General features: G+C 34.9%; 1 protein-coding gene across 3 annotated transcripts in view; it reads right to left on the bottom strand.

Annotated features, from left to right (window-relative positions):
- Positions 1 to 7,770: 7,770 nt before the first annotated feature.
- Positions 7,771 to 19,464, bottom strand: part of LOC129237517 (uncharacterized) — a 251,843-nt gene continuing 240,149 nt past the window's right edge. For all 3 annotated transcript variants that reach the window (XM_054872321.1, XM_054872320.1, XM_054872322.1), the window contains 2 exons: positions 10,390 to 10,855; positions 7,771 to 9,622 (listed from right to left, as the gene is read on the bottom strand). In XM_054872321.1, coding sequence (XP_054728296.1) covers positions 8,172 to 9,622; positions 10,390 to 10,621 — 1,683 coding nt within the window. In that variant the 5' untranslated portion in view covers positions 10,622 to 10,855 and the 3' untranslated portion in view covers positions 7,771 to 8,171. The remainder of the gene's footprint in view (positions 9,623 to 10,389; positions 10,856 to 19,464) is intronic.

Raw genomic sequence — 19,464 nt, 5'->3', positions numbered from 1 at the left:
AAAGCAAGAAACCAAAAAAATTCTTAATCTACACATCAATGGCTATCGTCGTACGTGGCGGTTTTTTTATTTCTATTTTTTTTTTTTTGAGAAAATGGTGCAGGTTTGAAAAATGAGTTTGTGTTATTACCCTTTTTTTGTTTTCGAAAGGCTATGGACGACTGTAGCCAATACATGGACAAAAATTAAAAAAAAAAAATTAATGTCAGAAAAGCCGTTTTGAGGAAAACGCGTTTACAGTTTTCACTGGCCGTTGTAACTCACTACCTGCACTATTGTATTGGGTATAACTTCGTCAATTTTCAAGATTTTAAGTTACACATTTTTTACATATTTTTGAATATATCTACTTTAAGAAAATGCGAACAAAAAAATTGATTTTTTTGAAAAATCACAGTGGTGTTCCCCCTTAATGAGATGAGAAATCGCAAATGTTACTGTTAACTATTTTTAGTACAATTGAGATTTGAAATGTTTGTAGCAGACAATGTTAATTAACATTTTGTTGCATGTTAATTAACATTCTCTGCAGAAACTCATTTAAAACGTGCCTCGGGTAGAATTTCCGGCACGTAGTGCTGGTTACCTACTCGTCCACTGTTTAAAGTGCACTGTAGTAGCGACTTTGTAAAATGTATTTAATAATTAACATGCGCAGATACCAAAATTTATTTTTATATAGCATAGCTAAAAAAGGCGATTTACGTTTTCAAGGAACGCCAATTTTGCTATTACAAAAATTAGTGAACACATTTATGATGATGAGCCACAGTTTGATGTCAAATGTAGCAGCGAAATTCTCTGAGTAGTTTCTCCATTTTAACAAAACATTCGCACATTCGCAATTGCACACATGCACAGTTTGAGGTGCGATGTAGTAGCGAAAAACACTGAGTAGCCTCCGCATGGTTTATAGCCGAACTATTGCGCTGCGCAGATAATATTCAAATAGTCAAAGTGGTGGTTTGTGTCTTCGTTGGAAAAATTTAAAATAAACACTTACCAACTATATAAACTATCAAAAACACAAACCAAAAGAGAAAAAAATTTGCAGAGAGTGAGAATTCTCTGAATGAGAGAGTGCTGAGAGTCGTGCTACGTTAATGCTGCTTTTGAAATTAGGCAACTTTTAACTTTAATTTTGTGCGACAATTTTGTGAGCAACAAGAAAGTTGCCGTGTCTACAGCAGTGGCTTCAACGTAAGAATTGTGGGGTAAAATCAGGCAAATTTAACAAATATTTTAATTTTGTATTTTTTTAAAATAGCTTTAAATAATATGTAGGTGTTTAGTCGAGTTCCGCCTCCTATTTGTGACGTGCATTTTAATGTTTGTCCACAAATGGAGGGACCTACAGTTTTAAGTCGACTCCAAACGGCAAACGGTTTGATTATATTTAAAAAACAATTTATATATCGCTGTGTCTCAAATTCATGGAATTTGCGTGAATAAAAACTGCCACCAATTTTTTTATTAATTTTTTTTATTATTTCTTCATTTATTATTTATTTGCTCATTTACATGTAAATCACTTCATTTCCATTGATTATACAATTTACGTTTAATTAAATTCTGATATTCTTTTGTATTAGTTTTCTTTATAAATATTAACTAATCGCATGTATGTATGTATGTATATACTTTAGTATGTATGCGTGTTGGTATGTATTTATTTATTACTAACTGACACTTTGATACTGAGTGCTGGTTGTGTTGCACGCTGCTTTTTTTCTCGTCTTTTTGCAGTTGCTTTTTTTATGATTTTTTCGTTCTTTTAACGATTATGTCATTCATATTTTATTTCAAAAATTGTTGTTAACAAAAATAAGAAAAATAAAGACAAAATAAAAATTTAAATATACAATTTTTGGAATAAAAAAATAGCAGTATTTCTGATCTGGTCTGCATATAAGAAAGTTTATTGTTTGCCTTTTTTATTTAACCAAATGTTTATAATAATTTTTTCACTTTTCACGTGCAGCAAAAGCATACAAATTGCAAGTAAATACATAAAAATATACGAGTACTAACTCCATAGCTATAAAAATGGGGATACGCTTAAGAGAAGTGCTGTGTAATTATGCATTTCTTCATCCTTAAACTTAAAAGAGCTTTTACAAAACTTACAATATTTTCGACATAAAATTATGTAAAATCGTTTATCGACTAAGATTTATCAACTTAAGATATTTTATTTACAAAATGAGTGCGAAAAATGAACACCCAGGCTTATGAAAAAAAAGAAATATATATAAATGGCTTTCAGCGCTCTTTCTAGAATATTTTGGAAATTGTATTAAAAAAAAATTTAATAAAAAAAATTTTTTTAATAAAAAATAAAAAAAAAATTTTTAATAAAACAAAATTTTTTAAGAAGTTTGTTTTCTTAAGAAAATTTTGTTAGAAAATGTTTTTTTAAGAAAAATATTTTTTTATTTCCGCTCGAGTTTGCAGAACTTTAATAAGTGTCGCATTGTTAGTACTTTCAAAAAGTAAACTAAAAATTTTAGTATTTACAAGTGTAATTTAAGTATAAGTAAGTATGTATGCATGTGTGGGTGTACTGGCAGCGATGGTAGATGTCGTAGAAATTTAACAAAAACACCGAGGGAAAAGCAAGGAAAGCATAACAACACAGTTACATCGAAATGTGAAAGCTGTTTTTTCGATGCTTAAGGTCTGGTAAACTTATCTTCTTGATAAATTACATCAACTTATATAGTGAGAAAGCTCTTTCGTCGTGGTGAAAGCTCTGGAAAACTCCGAAAGCTGATAGACTGTATATGCACTCAAAGCATACCTGCTCTTTCTTCATCATAAAAGCTCTAAAAAAATCCGAAGACTGGCCATCTGTCAAAGTATCAAAGCTTTTCCCAAGGTGCGAAAATTCTGAATATCCTAGGAAACTGAGCAATTGTATCAACAGTAAAAGTGGGAAAGCTCATTATTCTGCCTGGAAACTTTGAAAAATCCAGAAAACTTATTAATTACATCAACTGTCAGAGTATGGAAGCTCTTCCTAGTGCGACTATTCTGGAAAACTTGAGAAACAATTGTATCAACAGTAAACAATTTTTCTTCCGCGGAGAAGCTCTGAAAGTCAGAAAAATTACCATCTGCATCTACTGTCAAAGTATGAAAGCTTTTTCGAAGTGCAAAATTTCTAAAAAACTTAATAAATTGAGCAATTGTCAAAGCGGAGAAGCTCTTTCTTTAGGAAAGCTACAGAAAACTCAACATATTGCTACATTTCGCAAGAATCTTAACTTTGCTTTTAAAAATTGCTTTAAAGCCTGAAGATCTGTTAAAATTTTGGAAACATAAAGCTAGCAAAGTTATCAAGTGCATATGAAAGCTCACGCGCTAAGCCGTAAACTGTCGTAAGCTTTATTAATTGTATTTATGGATAAGCTTTGTGTAATTCTAAGAAAGCTTTTACCAATTGCAAGCATTTTAACTTTTTATGAAAATTGAAAACTTCTTTGTCAACAAACATACAAATTTGGACCAAGAGAAGAAATCAAACACTTATTTATCTTGAGAGTGAAAATCTAAAGAGCTTCCACGCTGCCCAAGATTATTTTCTGAACACGTAGAACTTCCATTAATTTGGTTGTTTGTACAAGTAAGTGCAGACTTTTGCTCAATAACACAAATTTAATTTTAAATGTCATCACTTCATGGTTAAATTAAGTAATACAAAAATTTCATTTATTTAAAAATATCGCCCAGTGCGACTAAAAGCTTGCTGTGAGCACACGAAAGCTTCTCGATAAGTGTGTAAAGCTAAGCACGGTAAACTATATAATCTCGGCGACTTTTTTCGAATTAAGCTCTTCGCATAAAAACTTTGTTTTAGATAAATAAATTTCGTGTTTTTGAATCTTTCATATTCTACGCCATCTATCAGAGCTTTCTACCATTAACCAATATATGTATGCATTTAGTCGCCTAGGACTTCATACTTTCGAAATTGCTTAACTCATTTTTACAAAATAAATTTTCTTGTTTGCGGCACTTTTCAACAAAATTTCATTAATTGCAGTTAACTATTTACACTTTTTTATTATCATCCATTGGCTATTCTATTTGTTTTGAGTTTTCAATGTGTGTCTGTATTATTATAAAGTACCGTTAAGTACGCTTACTACCTAAATATGTATGTATATGTAAAGTTGTTCCCACTTTTTCTGCGATTCCATTTCTATGTGAACATTTCTCGTTTTCATTTTCTTCGATTTTTTTGTTCATTTTCCTTTTGTTACACAACTAATTTTAATATTTTTTAGTAGAAACTTAAATTTAATGATATTTTTCGCTTGCCGATAGTTGCACAAGACTTTTCACACTGATTGCTTATTTAGTTTTGGTTTTGCAAAATTTGCTGCCCTTCAGAGTACCAATTAGTTGTTGTATTTTTAATTCACTTTTTTTGAAAATTTCACAAATTTGCGTGAAAATTAATTACACACAAATTTTTATTACAATTTTGAAATTATTTTTTATCTTTTGTTTTTCAAATTAAATTTTATATTATATCTCTATCTGCTTACGCTTATGATTTGTGTTAGTTATTATGCTGGATTTTTTTCGATTTCCTAGAGCTAATTCTTATTATACACATACATATATAAATCGCTTTAATCGTCTTTACAACGCCATCAGTCTTTAACTTAGGGATTAAATTGTGTACTTGCTTAAAATTTACTGTTTTACTCTAATATTTGTATGTAGGTATGTAAGTATTTGTATATATTTTCTAACGTTGAAATTGGAAAAGCAATTAGGCGGTTTAGGGATTGAAAAAGCATAGGTTTGAGGTGAAATTTGAAAATTGTCAAAAATTATGTAAGCAATTAAGGTATTGCGAAGTATTTGCTTGGGGAATGTAACTGATGATCAGCTTGAGAAAAAAATTTTGAAATGGAAATTTAAATTGTTTTAAGTCATTAGAGATTAGATTTTCGATAAGATATTAGTGAGAAACTAATAATTGAAAAAGCTGGAGCACAAATTATAAATTCAAAAATAATACAATTTGAAATAATAAGTAATGTAAAAGAAAAAATCATGCATTCAAAAAACAACAAAAAAAACAATCAAAATTAAAAATGAAAAAAAGATAAGTTTAATAAAACCAAATTATATTTTTTACTGAAATTATATGTAAAAAGCAAATTATAAGTTCAAAAAGAAGTTTTTATAAAAGTAAAAAATTAAAAATTAATTAAAATAAAAAAATTAAAATTAATTTATTAAAAATTTACTGCTAAAAAAATAGAATCAAAGTTTATCTTAAAATTAAATACAAATAATTGAAAATTCAAGAACAAATTTTTATAAAAGTTAAAAAACTTATAATTAAAGAAACAAAAAAAAAATGGATAATAAAATAAATATTAAAAAAATTAAAAATTGAAAAAGAAGTTTTTCAAAAGTTAAACAAAAAAAAATACTAATAATATTAAAAATGTATATTAAAATCATACTCGTATGTGTGTCAAAAAAATATATATTACACAAAAAAAAACATTGTATGTAAATCCGCAAATTAAAAGTTTTAAAAGAAGGTTTGTTAAATTAAAAAAAAAATAGTTAAAGAAAAAAAATTTACTTTAAATAAAATCCAAATAGAAATTTTATAAAATTCATAAAACAAAAAATAATTAAAATTTTTATTAAAATTAAATGTAGAACATAAAAAATCATGAATACAAAAATGAAAGTTAACTGCAAAAAAATATATATTAATTAAAAAAATAAAAATATGATAAAAACAAATATATAAGAAAAATTATAAAAGTTGAAACAAACAAAAAGAAAAACAATCCAAAAAAAAATATTAAAAAAATATATTATATATAAAAGTTAACACCAGAAATAATAATAAAAATCGAAAAAATGTAAGTAAATTTAAATGAGGAGTAAAATTAAAGTAAAACTAAAACTAAAAATTTGAAAATATCTAAATAAAAGAGTTTTTTCCTTTCCACCAGCGACATACAATTTTCCGAAAGTAGAAAAATATTGTGTTAAAAATTTAAGTATTTTAAGTTGTGTTTCAAACTTCGTAGTAGTAAAATAAAATTATAAAAAAAAAATAAAATGTTTTGCTACAGAGTTTTATATTTATGACTTAATATTAAACATAACATTTATAGCTGCTCGAATTCATTTTATGCAATAACATATTTGTTTTTGATTAAACACTTTCATCAGCTGTGGAAAATAACTTCAAATTTATCACTATAACTAATTTGTGACAGTTTTCTTTCGTTTTATTTGTAGCTGAGTGAATTTTTTTTAAAACGTAAAATAATTGAATGCATTATTTTGTGGGTGTTGGAGTGCCAAAAGCTTTGCCATAGAAAAAGCAAAAAAAAAAAAAAAACAAGAAACTTTCTGTAAAAAGTTAAAGAAAAACAAGAAATTCTCTACAAAAGATTAAAAATATGTAAATAAAAAAAAACAAATTCCTTAGCAATATTTGAAAATAAAAATAAAAAGTTCGAGTATTACTGTCAGAAACAAGAAATGTTTTTTCATTTTAAAATAATGTTAGCATATTCCAGCATAATATTATATTATCAAGAAGTAGAAATTACATAATACTATAATATGAAAAAATTACATTACATTAATAAAAAAATTTAAAATAAAAATTTGAAATATATTATATATTGTATAATATTAAATAAATTTCTAGCAGCGACATACAATTTTCCGAAAGTAGAGAAATTAATAATTATAAAAAATTTACGTATTTTAAAGTGTGCTTAAAGTTTCGTAGTAGTAAAATAAAATATTAAAAATTAATATTTCAACTAAAAACAGTTTTTTCTCTGAAAGTTTTCCCAAAAATGTAAAATTTTCCCTATGTAGCAAAAGTTTAAAAATTATATAATTGAAAATTTATCGTTTTGAACCGAAAAACAGAACTTTCCATAAGTGGCTCATATTAAAAAAAATATTCTTGAGTTTAAAAGCAATAGGCTTTCTTTGCGCAAAAATTCCTTAAAAAATTATTTAAAAAAAAATTTATTTGGCTAATTTTTTATTAGTAGAAAAAGTTTCGTTTTTGTTGTTGTAAGTGAACAAACATTTCAAACATAGAAGGCGCTTCACAAATATTGCATCTACGTAGATTTCTTAAAAGTGCTTTTTTATAATTTTTAGCCTAGCTTTTGGCACATCAAAACCTACATAAATATTGTCTTTAATCACTAGCTATAATTTTTTCAACTATTTGTAAAGGAAAGTAAAAGAAATATTTTTTGAAAAAATTTTTTCAAGTACGTACACTTTTTAACATGAAGGCACATTTTACGTTTTTTCTTCTTCTTTTCTTATGTTTAAATATAAAGAGCGTAGTAACAAGATTTATTTGCTAGAATTTACATTTCTAGGCATACAATTAAAGATAGCTTTTCAGTAGTCAGTATTTAAAACATAAATTTTACAATTAATTGTTCGCTTTTTTCATTTGATAAAATTTACAAATATTTTTCTTAATGTTGGGCAACACTTTTTCCATTCAGGTTTCTAAATTTATAACACTGATTTAAAATAAAAATTTTACATACTTTTTAATAACACAAAATTTCGTTCGTTTTCTTCTTAAACAGCGAAAGAATTGTCTTCGTTAAGTACCACATTATAACCTTTTTTTGGTTTTTTTAAAAAAACCTCTTGTTTCTTCTACAGGCGCCTATCGCAGGGGGTTTTAGAAAGCTTAACCATTGAAAAGCCATTTTCCATTTCTCGTAAAAAGTAATCGACATTTTTGTTGTTGTTGTTGTTGTTTTAATTAGATACAGTAAAATAGTTGCCTTATCAGGGTTGCAAGCCCATAAGCCAAAGCTATATGACGCTTGAAAAATGAAGAGGCCTTCTCGAGACGCTTTTGCTTTAAAAGCTTTTGCAGGCTTACTCAGGAGTATACAAGAAAAGTTAAAGGAATTTAAACTGCGTCGTAAATCATGCCACTCATCTACTCGCCGTTACTTTCGTTCGCTTTAAAATTCCGCTCGGAATTATCAAAAAAATTCGTTACTACCCACCACAGCCTCACGCCAGCGCTCACGTTCGTAGTAATCTGCCCCATTGTCCGCGCCACTACCACTACCGCCCATCCAGCTGTTGCTGCCACCCGCCCACCAACTGCCCAAAAATCACCGCTCACTTGCGTGTGTCGTCGAGCCAATGCCACCATTGCTGCCGCTATAGCCGAGCGGCCGCTTAAAGAAGCCCAACGTATCTAGCGTGCGGAAGGTGCGGCGTATCAGCTCATCTTTGTACTTCCAGATCGTTTTGTCTTCCACCGAGTTCTCGCGGTACTCCTCACAACTCTTCTTTAACGTATTCACACAGTCGGCGCGATAGTGTTGCAATTGCGCATCGGTCGTGTTCACAGGATAGGATTTGCAGACACCGCCAAGACATGCGAGCGGAAAGTGATTGTGTAGCGTGAGCACGCGCTCTGGATCATGGAAGCATTTCACATACTGATTGGGCTTCGTGTAGTTCTTGGCACGGTGCACGTGCTGCAGCATATGCATGTACTTTGGTATGTCTTTGTGCCAGCCGTGCTCGTGTTGTTGGTCATCCAGAAAGTAGACATTGCGGAAATTGTAGCTGTTATAGCCTTCGGGTTTGATTTTCAACGATTCGGGCACCACTTTCTCCATTAGCTCGGACCAGAGCACAAAATTGCCCTTCGGCATAATCACCTCGTCGATGTCCAGTAGCGCAATGTACTTGTACAGGTAGATATTCTTATAGAGACAATCATTGTAGGGTATCACCTCGTTCTGACGCTTGTGATTCGTCTTTTTCGTTAGGTAGAGGTGCTGAAAGCCGGGCACATTCGGTTGTCCACCCGGCAGTGTTAGCGGTATGACCTGTACTTTGCCCTCTTGCTCATAGTGACTGAGTACTTTTGTGATGTTCGGATGTACTTGTAGATTGTAGAAGTAGATCTTGTCTGCGCCCAAAATATTCAACATCTCAATCCATTCGATCAGACGTACAGAGAGATCATCGTAGAGGAAGTCTAAACCTTTAACGCAAACCGCGAAACCCTTCTTCTGATCATCCTGCGGCCGGTTGTAGATGACGCGCAAGTTGTTGGTTGCTGTATCGCATTCCTTCTCAACCATCGACACCGAGCTGGGCACCACACCGTGGAAGGGTTTTGGTATTTGACAAGCTATCAAATACGGCTGATAGATACCCTGCTTATAGTTGCCCCACTTATTGTACCAGATGTACTTATACTCAAAGGTCTTCACAATGAATGGCTCCTTCTGGCCGTCAAACCAGAATTGACAGTACGTCTTCACTGTCGGCTGTATGCGATCGATCATGCCGAGTATGCGCACAGTCGGACCAATGCGTGAGGTCTTACGTATATCATAGTAGGCGCCAAATAATTGAAAGGTACCATTCGTAGTGCGCATCGTCTGCCAGTAAATGTTGTTGAACTCCAGCTCGAAGATGGAAGGATACTTGGCACAAGTGTTGGATTTCTGTTGGCGGAAGTTTTTGTTCTTGCTCCAGTAGGCGATGGGGAGCGATGGGATGCGCGATTCTACATCGCGCACCAGCTGATCATCATCCATGGCTGAAACGGAAGAGAAGAAGGAAAAGGGGTAAAGAAAAGTGGATTAGTTAAAAGTGAAAATAGCTGGGTTTGAAGTTTAATGAAAAGTGCGAGTTGAGAAAAGATTACTTTTCCAAGGCAGTCAGGCACGCTATCTAAGATGCCAAGCGGAAAATGTGATTTTAAAATGCAAATATATGAAGACATGCGGAAAGGGCATGAGATCTCATGTAAGGCATAATAAGCTGGATGATGTTGAGATAAATTCCCAAAAATCCGAAGTGGTCTTGGGAGTAATGATTTTAATTATATCCACAGCTTGGAAGTAAAATGGACACCTTTAACAAAACGAACTCATTGAACTTCCTTTATTACTATTGAATATTCGCTTCAGAGGTATAAAAATGCTTCCCCAACCCTCTATCTCACCACTAAAAATATAAAAGAACGATAGAGGGAATTGTGCATAATCGCTCTGGTTGTCAGGCCTACACATTTCTGCAACCCATGCCATTTTATAAGAATTGAGGAAATGAAGCTTTTGAGACTCATTCAGAATAACTCCTCATGAGAAGGAAGCAGGGTGTTGATATCAAGTCTTTTGGTCAAAGTGGACTCTGACCTGACTTTCTTCCAGACTGTAACAAGCGAATAGCCCTTCCGTTCTTCAATTATTATCGACATCGTCCCGAAGTAAATTAAGTAGGTCTCGGTGATTGGGGTACATGTTGCAAGACACCGCCTAGAAGTTGAATTCTCTATACGGACATTCGATAACAGTCACTCACCTGTGCGATTATCTACCAATATCTCCGATGGATCAAATCGATCCGTTGTGGTCGACGTGGTTTCCGCATAACGCAGTATATCCTTCTGCAGCAAAATACGGCCACTCAACGGCACTGCGCTGTACTCCTGTGAGACAAGATTGGTGCCGTGCATTTTGAAGAGGCCAATTATGACAAAGGACCAAACGCACAGCGAGAGTAGAACTTTCAAGATAATCTTTGAACTGGCCATTTTGTTTTGTTTTTGTTATTGTGTTGTGTATTTCAGCGTTTGCTGAAAAGTGATGATTGTTGATGGTGTTGTTGTAAGTAGTAGCTGTTGTTGTTGTTCCTCTTGTTGCTGTAAAGTATATCTTTTCACTTATCACGGCGTATTGCTGGTAGACGTCTTTCGCCGTGTAGCTGTTGTTGTTGTACTTGATGAGTCGCTTTGCTCGCACGAAAAGACCATTAAAACTTAAAATAACTGCAAGGAGAACAAAGAAGCAAAAGAAGGCAGGTTAGAAAATATGGAAAGGCAAGTAGACATTAAATATGTATGTGTGCGTGTGTGTGTATGTAAAAAGAGAGCAAACTGATATGAATAATCGCATTAGTTCGACTGCACCGCTTCTCCGATTGTATTGACGAGCCAAAGCTTATCAAACATTTCAAATAATTGCCGCATTTATTATTGTGTACTTTTGTTGTTATTTAAGAATTTTCGCTCTTCAGATTTTTTCGGCTTTTCATACTTCATACAACAAACAATGTTTGCCAGCAAATTGCCATTTAATAGGTATAAATAAATTAAAAAATTTAATATAAATATAAATTTCACAAAAATTCAACCAAAAGACACCAGCAAAGCCTTACAAGAAAAGTAACTTCTAAGCAAAAGAAAAGACAACTTGAAATTCTTAGAAAATACCAATCAAAAATCAGTCAACAAAGACTCTTCCACTAAAAGAACACGAAGGCAACGCGACATGCTTATCGCATGAATGGGCGCGAAAGTGGCCATTGTCTACTTTTCTGCATTCTTTCCGTAGTTTTATTGCCACAACCAACCAACCAGTCAACAAGAAGACAACAAGCGCTTGTTGTTGTTATTGTCGCATCAATAAATAATGAAAGTCATTATGGCATTGCATAAAATTCACGTTAGGAAAAGCGATGGCAAACATTTCAGAAGAGCAAAATGGGGGGCGTCGAGAGGCCGCAGTTGCCCTTTGGGGGCACGTCTATCTGTGCTGCAATTTTCACAAATTATTGCCACTAATGAAATGTTAGGCATTTCCGATGTCTGCGGCTGTAATAAGTATTATAGTACTTTTGTAACTGTTGTACAAATTTTTACCGCTATTGTGTGCTCTGCTATAAGCCCCTGGGTGGCAGCACGTCCAGCGACGACACGTGAATATTTCGTCTGGTAGTTGTACTTATTATTACATTAGAATTGTAAGTGTTATTGTTGCTATTGTATCTGTGCGCCTATTTGTCGCTGCCGCTTATTGCTGCTGTTGTTGTTGCTTTGGTTGTTAAGTTGTAAACGACATGACGTTTTTTATTAGCCTTTTGTCTGGCCGTCATTTCTGTATGAGCTTTTGTTGGCTGCTTAGTTAGCATGAATCGAAGCACGTTTTGTGGCACAGTGGGGCATATTGGTGATGTGTTTTGTGTGGCATGAAAACCATTAAGAAATGAAAAAAATTTATAAACTGCATTGGCAACGCCCGCTGCAACTGCGTTAGTAGTAGCTGTATCTGGTGTGACAACAGCACCTGTTAACCTGGGAATCCAAGAAAGCTTAATCTAAATTTTGTTATTTTATTTTGTAAACATTTTACGAAAGAAAACAAAAAAATGGTTGTCAATAATTACATTGGAAAAGGCTCGAAGAAATTTGGGCACCTCACTTTTTTATTGAAATTTAGCAGGTAAGAATAATAGGTACTTTCTATTACAATTGCCTCAAAACAATTTGAACTAAAAAAATTTCCATTTTACTCTCGCCAACTGTGGTTGACTCTGAGATCTTAAGGGTTAATAAAGGCTAAGCATTTTTCTTGTTTACTCATTGAAAACACGACGCGTATCACATCTACGGCTATGTGAGATAAATTCCCATGCAATCAGACCAAGATTAAACAAGTCAGCTGTGCGTCGCATCAGGACCATACTAGGGGATCTCGGCTACAGCGATATTACCAAAAAACTGGACTACGAATAAGAGACTTATTGAGTTGCATAAAAACCTTTAAGTTACTTTAGGGGCATTCCAGTCAAAATAAGGAAATGGGTTTCATTGAAAGATGGTAAAGGGCCATGAAACTAATTTTTTGGAATGGTCAGACAGAGGTTGCCAAACGCCAATTCAAATCTTAACCGCTAGTATACCTTGATTCCCACTCCACAATTTTATTTGCACATACATTTTTTAATAGTACTGTTGAAGTGAAAATGCTTGGTCAAAGAATCAAAATTAATCCTTTGTGATGACATAAACAGGAAAAACACAGGGGAAAGAAGCAAACAGGCGGAAAAGGAAAAAAGGGTTTGGATTGGCAGATGACGACCAGCGGTGCCTAATTATATTTGTATTAACCGCTTCAACCCCGGCGAGAGCAGAGCAGCTGATAAAAAGGTGCTGAGATGATTCCATCTCATCCTACAACTTCTGTCGAAAGTACTTGAAGTAATCCCAAGTCTCACCGCATGGATACCTAACGGGCAAAGCCCAGTATGGACACCCACCAAATTCGAGAGCTGCGGCATTGTTAGCCTTATAAGTTCCCGGGGCCAGAAGATATTGCGACTTTGCACGTTTGCGTACTAACGGAGCGATCGGTGAGTTTACGTTGATCTTTCCAGGAGTAGAGTACATGTTCCCAAGGGAACCCCAATCCTATCATTTCCGTCTTCAGGATCCCTTGCTTAGCCAGCTCATCAGTCCAGCAGTTTCTCACATAGCGTTTCTTTTGAATTTCAGCAGAAACTCAATTACCTTTCTTAACGAATTCTTCGACAACCACATAACTTTTGCAAATTTTATACCAGCTATAAACACTGCTTCTATCTTCATTGACTAGCCATAGTTGACAGTCACCCCAGCTCTTTTAGGCCTTGAATGCTATGTCCTTGGCTGTGCCCTAAACAATGTGAGGCAAAGCACAATAGACAATGCGGCTGTCACTCCAAGCGGCTGGTAATGCCACTTTGGGTTTATCAAAGCTACCGCAGCTCCACTTGCTGCTGCAGAGATAGAAAAGCAACAGTGTGCCAAACAAGCATCGGCTAGTCGCTTTTCCGCTTTGACTTCCTCTCATTACATCCGCTTACTTCCTGGCCGCAGACGAGCATGACCAGCCGGCTGTCAAGTTTTAAAATACACGTAATTTGTAGTAAAAAAGGAATTTGAGAAAGGTTGCTAGACATATCAATATAAGAGTGTAGGAAGAAGGTAAGCTTTAAAAATAAATAAAATAAAAAATTACTAAGAGCGCCACAGATATTTGAGGTGCAGCAGTTAGGCCGGCTGGAAAGTGGAAAGCAGCAGGAAGGCAGACAGACTGATAGGCTGCAAAGTTGTGGGACTTCGAGACAGATAACGCAAAACAGACGATAAGTGTCCCCTAAGGTAATGATGATGATGAAAATGGGTTGGTAGCAAAAGTACGAACAGCCTGAATAGTTGTGGACTTTAAAATGTTTGCCGTCCATCCCAACGCCGAGTGTGACATTTGTGGCCAATGCGGTTGGCTGCCATAGTGAATTTGTGTGCGAAGAATGTGAAGTGATAAAAATAACTGTGTGCATGGTGACTGAGCAAGAACAGAAAAGTAAGGAGCAGAAAGCAGGAAGGTTGCTTCTATGTTTTACTTGGAAAGAGCAACATCAGCGAAAAATCCTGCAATCGCACATATGCCGCTCGTCTCCTTTAAAATCTGCTTGAAGCAGCAGAAGTAGAAAGGAAGTGGCTTCTTGCGTTGCAAATGGCGATGTTGGCAGTAGATCACCAGCAAATTTTAGCGGCACACCGGAAAGGATACTTCATGCGGTGCTTGAAGTGCGCTCAAGTCCTTGAAGCTGAATGCTATGAACACCATGAATGTCATGCATGCATAAATGAATGAATGAATAAATGAATGGAGAATGAAAAGAAAGCAAGAAAGCAAAAAAGAAAGAATGAATGAGCGAATGTATTAAGCTTAGAATGAATGAATTTGTTGAGCATAATTGACGTCGGCGTGGTAGTGATGGTGGGATTTCAGGGATGCTTCACATGCCAGGTGCTTGGATATGCCTGTGTAGATACATACATACACATCTAGATACTTATGTAAGCATATGCATGTTTTTGTTACCTCACTGAGATTTATTGAGATTTAAACGTTCACCGCATTTTCCTTAGTGACAACAAGTCCTAGGGAAAGAAGTAAAAAAGGACACAAGTGAAAGTGCAATGCAGTAAATCACTTCTTGTTGTGAGCCAAATTTTTTTTTAGTTGGTAAGGTGACTACAATTGACGCCTGATGGCTAGTAATCCAGTAAGTGGCAATCAGACTTGAGTACTTGGAAAAGAGAATATTTGTCACATAAATTTTAGAGATGCAATAAATTTTGGAAGAACCAAGTGAATTGATGATAAGTGAAGCCGAAAGAAAGGAGATTATTTGAGTTGGGAAAATTTGGAAGAATGGAAATGGATGAAAATGGATAGAAACGCGGTAAAATGGTGGCAGGAAATGAAATACGGATAAAGAAAAGAATGAGAAAAGGAATAGGATTATATTCTTTGATACCAGTGGGTTGAATTAGCTGTTTGTAACTTAAAATTATCAATGTATTGTGAGTAATGAAATTTCGGAAAAAATTATAAATAAACAAAGTGAGACGAAAATGCCAAAATGAGGGGTGCCTTGAATTTACGAAACTCAATTAATTACCGAACAAAGCAATCAACAAATTTATAGCAAATTTTATGCGTAGCAAACTGTACCTTCGGAAAACTTTCCAAAATCCATTAACTTAATTTATTTCGTTGGAAACCTTGCAACTGCAACCCTTCAAAGCACTTCTGTAGCTTCCTAATTCCTTGCAAACATTGCAAATAAATAAGTAAAGGAAAGGTAAGCGAGAAAAGAGTGGAGAGTAATGTCAATAAAGCATTCAAAGTCACTCGCCCGACTCGAGAAGCAAAAAGGTGACAAATGTCTTGTAAATTGCACCTTGGAAAACCTACAAATGTCAGAGCCGAGTGCCAGCAGATGCTTGACATGGAAGTGGTGCGCAAATAAGTAGAAGGAGCACAGCAGAGAAGAGCGAAGAGTGCGTGTGTGCAAAATATTACGCATCAGTTGGTTGCGACGGCCACTTGGAGGATGGGAGTGGATGTGCATGTGGCAAACTCCGCACCATTCCTCACCACTTTAACACTCAGTCAGTGACATTTTCGCAAATGTCAAGGGAAAAGCACATAAAGTGTGCGAACAAGTGGTGCCCGTGAAAAAACAAACAAATACTTCGCGACGGCTGTTGATTGCCGACAGCTGCGCCAACTGCACACCAGAGTCATATGGTGCAGTCCGGCCACTGTTCCATAAGCACTCACTCATTTGCACGCAACGCTTTCAAAACAAAAATTCAGAGTCAGCCACATGAGCTCGCTCGCACTCCATCACCATCATTCGCTCCCGCTGTGCAACCCTGCTGCGTTGCACAGGTAAACAACTTGAGAAGCGCTGAGAAGATAATAAAATGCAAAATTGCTGTTAGAGTGGAGAGTGAGAGAATGAGTGGTTGCAGTTGGTGTTGAAGTGGATGAGTTTTAATTTGAACTTTTTTTGTGATATGTATGCTCTTGAAATTACGAGAAGGTGCCTGAAAGCAAAATGTTACTCGTATCATGATGTTAATAAAAATTGTAGCACATTTTAAAAGATTCCTGCGCAGCATGTTTCTGTGTAAAATGTTGCGAAAGAATGTGAAGCCACAAACATGCGAATGCTGCGAAGAAAGTTCCTAGGGCATATCATAATTAAGTTTAGGGAAATATGTAGCGCAACTTGTCGTTAAGGTAAATGTTGCGGAGGGATGTTGATCAACATGTTGCATGTTGCAATAACTGCTCAGAAAGTCGGTAAATTAAATATAGCACTAGGATATCTAAAAAAACATTATTTCAATGAATTATGTTAAAAAGAAATGTAGCGCAACATGCCGGAGTGTAAGCAAATTATGTGGATGGTACACAATTATTGCAATGAACCGATATTATTGTTAAAAAATCGCCTGCAAACGTTACACAATATGTTACAATTCAGATTAGTAATTGGGGGTAAAATACATAGTTATAAAATGTTGTGCAACATGTTGCTGTATCAGCGAAAAACAGTACTATGATTTCAAAGACGACTTTTAAGAGAGAAGTAATAAAAAATACGTAATAAATGTATATAAATGGCGTTTACACTCTTTGTTTGGTGTTTGGCCGAGCTCCTCTTCTTATTAGAAGTATGCGTCTTGATGCTTTTCTACAAAATGGAGAGACCTACAATTTTATACCGCCTCTGAACGGTAAGCCATAGAAGGAAAAGTTACGCAACATGTTGTAAAATAAGTTCACTAACTCGTATTCTTCTTCTTAATTGGCGCGATAATCGCTTACGTAATTTTGGCCGAATTTAACAAAACGCGCCAGTCGTTTCTTTCTCCTGCTAACCGGCGCCAAGTGGACACACCAAGTGAAGCAAGTCCTTCTCCACCTAATCTTTCGAACTCAGAGGAGGCCTTCCTGACTGAGAGACAAACTCGTATTGCTCGACTGTTTAAAAAACCTTACACGCATACATACAAATTCCACACAAATCAAGCGATTTCTAATTAAAATATCAGCAAATAGTGTTGCTCAACACATTTTTTTGTATAAGATGGAGAAGTTTAGGGGCCGCAAATGAAAGGCTGTAAGGCGTATACAAAGAGTCTCTTAAATTACAAATATTCCATATAGTAGATGTTGTAAGAATTTTTCATTTATATCTGGTTTTGTTTTTCAATTTTATCACCCGCAAGCGCGGCTGCCTACTGGATGTCGCGTAGTTGCTTGACTGTCGCGTACACTTCTGACTTCAGTGATTAATTGTTGTTTTGTTTTTATTTTTTCCCGTTATTCATAAAAATATGCAATGTAAAAATCACCCGCTGATGGTGACTGTCTGCAAAAATTGTTATCATTTTAATGAAGTTGCTGACACATATGTATACATATATCTACATTTCACGCTCGGCAGAGAACATCCAAGTCATTGGGGAGACTGAGAGACAGTGAGGTATTCAGTGGCACTGGCACTTAAGTTGTTGTATTTGCTTTTTTTGTCTTTCTGTCTGTTTGTTTGTGTGCTTTTACTCCACGCTGATGGTATTTAAATGATGCACATAAATTAACAACGACTGCAATGCCATTGAACATACCAATGGTACCATATGAGAGCGAACATAAGTAATGAATAAAAAAAACACAAAAAACAGAGAACAAGCCCCTCAACATGTTGCTGTTTCATATTTCTGCATATTAAGCGTCGCTGCTGACTTCCTGCGAAGAACTTTTTTAAAATAGCCTCGTATGTTTGCATTTCTTATTCATTTGTTAATGAAGTGGTAAGTAACAGAGATAACAGCAACAACGATAATGAAGCTGCATTGGCAATGCATCAAAGCAGCAACAAGGGAGCAAGCAACACAATATGTATGTGCAGATATGTATGAAATGTTGCAAATGGCAGTTTTTATGATTTTTTGCTCGATTTTGTTATTTGGATGCTAAATGCGGAATTTTTCACTCATTCTTGCATTTTTTTGTGTGCATGCTTACTTGTTTATTTGCAACAACTGACACGCTCAGGGATATGCGCTGTACTACGTTGGAGGCTCTTTCTATTATTTTGAGTGTTTTTCTTTTTTTTTTTTTGCTGTAGAATTTACTCGTGCAGAAATCTGAACAACGAAGTAAAAAATAGAATAAATTGAAATAAAAATATTGTATATAAAGATAAAATGAAATCAAGTTAAATTATTTAAAATAAAAAAAATATATTAAACAATTATCTAACACAAAAGTAAGGTAAAGTAAATAGCAAATGGTAAATAACATGAGATTTGAAATTTGAAAAGGTCGAGCCAAGGAGCACCAGGAGATTTGGTGGCTCCTAAAACACTCAGGCTAAAAAGCCCATTGTACTTAAAGCTCTGAAAAGGAGGTGGATAGTCAAGAAGGGAAGGAGAAAAGTATCAGAGTAATATATATAGGAAAGAATAGAGACAGAGAAAGAGATAGTTAGTCCTGTGAGAATTTTCCAGATTCTTTGGCAAATCTGTTTAAGAGAACGAATATTACTCATCCTCATGACATCGGAACCCAATACTCGTAGCCGTGCTCTAGCAAAGGCAGGACACTCACAGAGAAAATGCTCAGTGCTATCCGCCTCCTCCAAGCATGACAGGCATACCGGGTCCTCGATGATTCCAATCGTGGTCATATGCTGACCCCATGGGTTGTGTCCTGTAATGATGATGACCATCAACCGAATGTCTTTCTTTCTAAGTTTTAGTAGAAAGTTTGACAGTTTTCTGTTCGGACTTGTTACAAAACACTTTGCAGTTCTGCAGCGTTCTAGACCGGACCATCGCTCTTTATGTATATTAGATTGCCTAAATAATCGCTGATCCAATTCTTGATTCCTGCGGAACTGATTCCGATTATTGGCTCTGGCCTCTGTGGGGGCACCGCTGATCCAGGGTTGGCCAATTCGTCGGCAATTTCGTTTCCTTGAACACCGGAGTGTCCCGGAACTCATATAAGCACAAGCCTGTTTTGTCTTGTGACAGAATTAAGCTTCTTCTTACATTCTTGAACAATCTTTGAGGTTTGCTTCGCGTTCTCCAGGGCCTTCAGTACAGCCTGCCTGTCACTGAAGACTCCAATCTGTTTCCCGCTCCATCACCTCTCGATTATCTATTCGGCTATTTTCAGGATGACAAAAACTTCTGTTTGGAAAACATTTGCCATTTCCCCCATAGCATAGTGACACTTATTA

This window comes from Anastrepha obliqua, chromosome 2 (assembly GCF_027943255.1).
Source record: "Anastrepha obliqua isolate idAnaObli1 chromosome 2, idAnaObli1_1.0, whole genome shotgun sequence".
Classification (NCBI taxonomy): Eukaryota; Metazoa; Arthropoda; class Insecta; order Diptera; family Tephritidae; genus Anastrepha; species Anastrepha obliqua.
This window is presented reverse-complemented; position numbering and strand designations above follow the sequence as displayed.